General features: G+C 40.1%; 1 protein-coding gene across 2 annotated transcripts in view; it reads right to left on the bottom strand.

Annotated features, from left to right (window-relative positions):
- The window catches only part of rxfp1 (relaxin family peptide receptor 1), a 159,923-nt gene that overhangs the window by 16,425 nt on the left and 136,810 nt on the right, over positions 1-6,688 (bottom strand). For both annotated transcript variants that reach the window (XM_024262584.2, XM_036213852.1), the window contains exons 12-14: positions 4,280-4,351; positions 989-1,060; positions 533-604 (exon numbers count right to left, since the gene is read on the bottom strand). In XM_024262584.2, coding sequence (XP_024118352.1) covers positions 533-604; positions 989-1,060; positions 4,280-4,351 — 216 coding nt within the window. The remainder of the gene's footprint in view (positions 1-532; positions 605-988; positions 1,061-4,279; positions 4,352-6,688) is intronic.

The following is a 6,688-nucleotide window of genomic DNA, read 5'->3' as shown; positions in this document are numbered from 1 at the left end:
GGCCTTAAAGTGGGACATAGTTGAAGTTGAAGTTAGCTTTTACTCTGACAGTCATGAGTCGAGGTCAAATATACATCATATTTTGGTTACTTTGTGGAACCGAGTGACCAAATAAAGTTAAGGGAAACTGGAAGCTAAAAGTCTGCCTTCTACGGGCCAGTCTGTAGATCTGTGGTTAAACCAGTCTGTGACCTGATAAAGGTTGTTAACCTGACTTCTAACGCTCCTCTGATAGATTTATTTTTTATTTTCACCTGCTTTACACATTATATGACAGCATTACAATGAGGCTCCATTTGTAAATAACTTCATCCTCTCTTGTTGCATCCCCTGCAGGACCTGATGCTAATATCTTACACGTTTAAACCTCAGAGAGATTGGATTACACTCAGTTTACCTTAATCTTCTCCCTTAAGTTGACTCATAACACCAATACCTTAGCAATAAACCACTATGTTAAGAAAAACAACAAACAAAAACAGAAAAAAACAATGGCTCCTGCCTCTAACAGGCACGAGTACGTCATACTTACATGTGAGTTAAGTATTTAAGAGGCTCAAACATCCTTCGCTGAATGTTTCCAATTTCTATTCCCTCTATGCTCCTGTAAACAGAAACAATATCAAATACTGAGTCTTGGAGTGAGGGCAGGCAAAGCCCCCCAAGAGTCCAGGTTACAAAAGCAGATGAATAAAGTATAAAAAATGAAAGGAAATGTTTTCTAGGTCTTCTTTTTGTGCCATTCCCTCCTTCTTGCTCCTCTAAAGGAACCACAGATGATGAAAACAAGGATGCAGCACCTGATGCTGCGGATGGAAAAGAGCGTGACCTTATTCCAACCTGTCAGGATTTGTTTTGCTCCCTCAGATCTGAAAACTCTGCTGGTATTTCTATTGCTCTCTTTCTATGAAACATGCCTGAACAGCTTTTTCTGTAGGCATGCTTGTGAAACCCTCGTGATTCCAATCATGCAGGATTGTGTACTCACAGTGACTTCAATTTATGTAATCGGTCAAAGTGGTCGACTTGGAGCTCCATGATGGGATTGTATGAAATATTCCTGCAAGATAAAAACACAAGGGTTTTTTCAGCAGCATAAACAACATTCAAAGAAAACGTCAAGACGAGCAGGATGCTGGAGATGTAAGCGGCCTGCTGCTCTCCTCGTTTCTCCAGCTGTCACTTGTCCTGCTGCAGATCCAGAACAGGTCTTCGCTTTGTTGTTGTGCTGCCAGCATTTTGTTAAACAACCGTCTGCATGTTTGGAGTTTCACAGCAGAACACAACTTTGTGTTTGCCCTGGTGTGTCCGGTGTTATGAAAACTGCTTCTAAGCAGTTCTGTTTATTATTGTAAATTAAAAGTACACATATTATCTCACTCTACAAAGCATCCTCAGAGGTTTATCCAAAAGCACAAAGCTAGATTTAAATATATGACAAAATGAAAATAAAAAAGCACACATTTTTATTGTTGCCACTATTTCATTCAATACACCAAACTGTCAAGCTCAAAGCGAGCGTGATTGACAGACTCTGTCTGCAGGAACAACACTCTCAGTCTGTTTCTCTGTTCATCTCTTCTCAGTGAGTGGACTGGTCACACTCACAAACGAGACAAACATGCATAACTTTCTAAAGCTTTTGCACAAAAACACTTAATGACCAACATTTACAAAACTCAGGAATTCGATTTCTCTTGAACTTTATTAACACAATCCTAAGACGACAATGTAGATCAACTACAAAAAAGACAGACCCCCATCCTGAACAGTGGAGCAAAAACATCATGATTCACCAACGTGAACAAACACCACTGGGGCTTCATACTTCACGACGACAAAAATGGATGTGTTCCTACAAGGATATGCCGACTACGAGCACATTTTCCAAAAAAAGGTCAACACAGGTGCAGCACGGTAGATGATTTAACAAACATCTCTAGTGTTTAAGATTCAAAGATTTCCATTGTTAAGTGTTTAAAAAGAGGAAAAGAAGACTCAGTTTTATTAATAATAGGTCCCTGGAAAACGATATCGCTCAAATAAAAATGAATTGGGAAACACCAGGGAACCAACTCCTGGTCTTTAAATCCTCTCCCGACGTAAATAATATTCCATCCATCCATCTATTTTCTTGACCGCTTCGGGGTCACGGGGTGCCGGAGCCTAACCAATGGACAGACCGACACCCTGGAGAGGTCGAAAGTCTGCCGCAGATATTAGAGCTGTCAAAGTTAATGCCTGAACCATCAGATGGTTTAGGCTTATGGAACATTACATTGAGAAATAAGTTTAAGTGAGAGATAAACACGTATTGGAAGTACAAACAGACACAGGATCAGCATCAGATGGGATCAGAATTATACCTTTTTTATGCATCAAACCAATCCAGGATTGAGTTAAAAGTTTCAGAGTACAATTTAAATTCATTTGAGATTCCTTTATGTGACTCCAGTTGCTTGTTGGTACCATTGTATTGTTTTAATGTAAGACAGACCTCACAATGAAAACTTTTCAATAATAATATGTTAAAAATGTAGGGTACTTTTTTGTGTTTATTTATTCAGAATCAGTTCATTAAAAATTATTGTTCAATCTCAGCAAAAACTTTTTGAATTTAGAGCTGCACTGTCTTTTCTCTGTGGATAGTTGGAGGTAGAACCTTCAACCATCAAGCCCCTGTTCTATGGAATAAGCTCCCAGCTCATGTCAGAGAGGCCAGCACAGTTTCTACCTTCAAAACTAGCCTTAAAACATTCCTCTTTGGACAGGCGTTCTGCCAGGCTAGCTAGTAATCAGACAATATTCCCTCTCCTGTGGACCTTGTGAGGCTAGATTAATAAATTAATACTGATGTGTTTAAATATAAATTTAGATTTTCCATCAGCGTTATTATTCAGATCGGCTCTGGGGCTCTATTCTCATTTACTTCTCCTCTCTTCTATTCTTTATTAACTATTGTATTTAGTTCTCCATGCTTTTGTGGTGCAGTTCCATTCACATGTTGTTCTTCTTTCCCACTCTCTTCTGGGGAGCGGGAGAGATTTCAGATCCCCGGTGGATCGCCTACGCTCCCACTCTTGGCCGTGGACCACGCCCCCGACACCATCCTGCATCTCTGAGTGAGAGTGACTCCTGCTGGGTCGTCTGTCCTCCTGCTCCTGGTCGTGGACTGCACTTCTGCTTCATCCTGATTATGGACTTCATCATCATTCATCCCTCAGCTTTATCTGAATGAACTCTTTTAGATACGTAGTTGTAGAAGCTAATTTTTCTTTAACTGTTCTGGTATCGCCTGTCCGTCCTGGGATAGGATCTCTCCTTCATGTGGGAATCCCTAAGGTTTCTTCTTTTTTCCTGACTCAGGTTTTTTTAGGAGTTTTTCCTTACTGGGAGGGAGGGTCTAAGGGCAGGGATAACCAGTTTATGTAGTCTGTTTAGTTTTTAACAATTGTTCATATTTTGAAGACCAATGAGGCAAATCTCTTTGTGATTTTGGGCTATATAAATAAAATTGAATTGAATTGAATTGAATATTGCTGAGTTCAGAGTTTCATGTTTTCTGGGTTTTGTTATGATGGAAAAGCTCATTTAGAGACATGCATGGTCATTTGTTGAAGACAGTATCAGGTGAAGTAACCTGTTTAGCTGTGGTGCATTTTTGTAATTAAAACAACAAAAAAGCTGACATTAAAGTTCTTTAAACTTTTACTGAAATCAGTTCTGCTTTTTTGTGGCTTATTTTGGCGGACATTTAAAAAAAGTTTAAAAGCCGAACTAAAGTGGTTGGATCTGGAGAAAACAGTAATGAACGCTTCAGCTGGTGTTTCTACTTTGAACTGATGCTGGAAGCAGCAGCAGAGCTGCAGACCCTGAATGTGAGCCACATTACAGCCACATTACATCATACCTGTCTGTCCACGGTCCAGTGGCTTCACTACATGCTGGACTGAAGAGTTACTGCTAAAGTTGTTGTTGGTATGGTCAGATGTAGCATCAAATGTGTTTTCATTTTCATTCATCAATGAAAGAGCGAGGATTCTGCCTACAGATAGACATCGCAGACCGAACGTTTAAAAAACATGACTGGATTTGATCAAAGGGCTGGGTGGAATTTTGTAGGCCTAAACTGAACCCAGAAATCTAAGAAAATACAATATACAAAATACAAATACACCTGATTTCTGGACAAAGTCAGATACACTTTTGTGGCAGAAGTCAAATCCCCCCTGTAGCTGCCGTGTCTCCCTGCACAAATGTCTGTGTGACAAGAACTCACAGCTGAAGCAAGTCCTCCAGTAAGATGAAAAGTTTTCTGGGAATGGCCACCAGTCTGTTGTTGGACAGGTCCCTGCACGTAAACACACAACATATCAGGGTAAAAAACAACTCTCCATCCAAAGGAAAGTATGAGCAGATCATTTTCCACAGTGTTCAAGAAAAAAAACAACAGTCCTTAAAATCTGAAACTGTCATTATTTACAATTTTCAGAAAAGATGTTTTTGACACAGAGGTGTTGCTGCTGAGACTGCTGGGTAACACTGACACTATTAAGATTCTTCAGTAAATAATGAAATAATGTGTCTCTTTCTAGCAGTGTTGAACTTTTTCAGATGATTTAGTTTAAAGCAAGTTACTTGAAGGTTTTAGAAAATTGCTTCTTTATTTCCTTTAGTCATCTGTGAGCTCTCCTGGGAAATGCAATTCTAGTCTGCCCGTAAGGTCTCAGTGCATCTTCTTTTTCATCAGTTTAATCATCTTTCCTGCCTTTGAGTCCTCTCACCACCGACAGCAGCAGGTGATCCTGCTGCATAATCTCTTAGTGGAAAACACACATTATAATGTCCATCATACAGAAATAGTTGATTATAGAATGTTTAGAATCATATAAGAATCAAAATACAATCACTTAAGATAAAACTGAGTTATGAATATTTACCAAAAACGTGCTTCCACAACCACAGAGCTGTGATTTGGGCACTTTGGATAAGAGTTTCAAACATATGTATTTTACTAAAGAGCAGTAATAAAGGTAGCCTACATTAAAATTCTGTTTTTGTCACTGGGGGGTGGGGGTTACATTAACCTCTATAAAAACTCATTTTTACAACTGCGGCTCTAGCAGATGAAGTCCTGAGGAAGAAGGATGGAGGTCTTCATCACAACACTGCTGAACACTCAAGTCACTAACAGAGGCATCAAACTGCAGGTTAAATAACCCACCAACCCCACTGACCCCCACCACAACTACAAATAATGGATGAAAAGATTTTAACATGCACTACCAAGATCCACTGAGACAAACCAGCTTAAGAAGTTAATGCTCTGCTATGGCAGAAGCACCAGCTGGTCACCTTTAACCCTTTAACACCCGAGCTCCAGTGTCCATTGACTTACTGTAGTTTTTTTAATTGTTAACACGATAAATCCAGTAGATTCTGAAGGAGAAAAGCGGCTCACGCCTTCAGAATCTACTGCGATTATTGTGTTAATGGTGGAAAGGTTACAGTGAGTAAAAGATTTTGTGTTTAAGCATCACCAGCTTTAGGTGTAGAAGGTTAACCAAACCCTAAATCAACTTTTTTTGGCTGTTGACTTCTATAAATGGGGCTTCTATAAAAGTGCTGTCTGTTGGTCATTGCCATTTTTTTGACAAATTGAAATAAAATGGTTTCATTCCTTAATATATATAGTCCAAAGCTGCCTGTGTGATGCCCCCTAAAGGTTGAATTGAGGTACTACAGTAAATATTGTGATTGATCAACTGGTGTAGGTTTGATGTCATCATGCTCTGCAGATCCAGTATAAAAGCACCAGTTGACAGGAAGTTAGAGAACAGAGGTAGAGTGCTATTGGCATTATATCCAGCAAACTCTGTCCTGGTGATGGATTTGCCATGAACATTTCGCTCAGGATTGTTTAGGTAATATGTTAGCCTTTATTAGCTATGATGCTAGCAGCATTTTACCACTCTGGCTGAGAACAGAGTCAGCCCCTAAATGTTTGGTTACCCCTTAAAGAGTTAACAAAGCTGCCAGATTTCAAGAGGAAACAAATAAAACTGACATGAAAACATCTGAAGTGATTCAACTCACGGCTCATGGATCTTAATCTGAGTGATCTGACTGCGTGTTTGACAGGACTGAAGCTGAAGCCATTTAAGGTCATGTGTTCTTTAAAGGGCTATCAGATTTGTCGCGTTAAAAACGCGTTAAAACGCGCGGGCGTCCCTCATCGCCCTCTGACTCACCGGCTGCTCTCACTAGATCACGGGCTGGTCTCCAACCACCGAGCTGCGAGCTAAAACCGGCCCGGCGCCAGGACGCGGAGAGCTCCTGTACCCTAACCCTGCTCCGGTTCACGTCCAGTACCACATCTGGTGGTACCGGCTCGCGTCCGGCGCCGCGTCCAGAGAGCTGTGGACCCCCGACGTTCCGAACAGCATGTGGTTCTGCTCAATTGCATGGTTGTATAATAAAGTGCTAGTTCATGCTAGATACAAATAAAAGGAAATTTAAAAAGAAACTGTTCTGAGCAAGAGAACTTGATCACTTTTTTAATAAGTCAGCAGACATTGAGCTGTCACCTGTACTCTGCCTTTCACATTTTCTTACAACACTTTCAAAAATAATTTTAGCTATGTAGAAATTTTAGACAATTCACAGGTTTATAATAAGTTTCCACAAA

This window comes from Oryzias melastigma, linkage group LG10 (genome assembly GCF_002922805.2).
Source record: "Oryzias melastigma strain HK-1 linkage group LG10, ASM292280v2, whole genome shotgun sequence".
In the NCBI taxonomy this organism is placed as follows: domain Eukaryota; kingdom Metazoa; phylum Chordata; class Actinopteri; order Beloniformes; family Adrianichthyidae; genus Oryzias; species Oryzias melastigma.
Note: the sequence above shows the minus strand (reverse complement) of the source record. Positions and strands in the feature narration are given on the sequence as shown.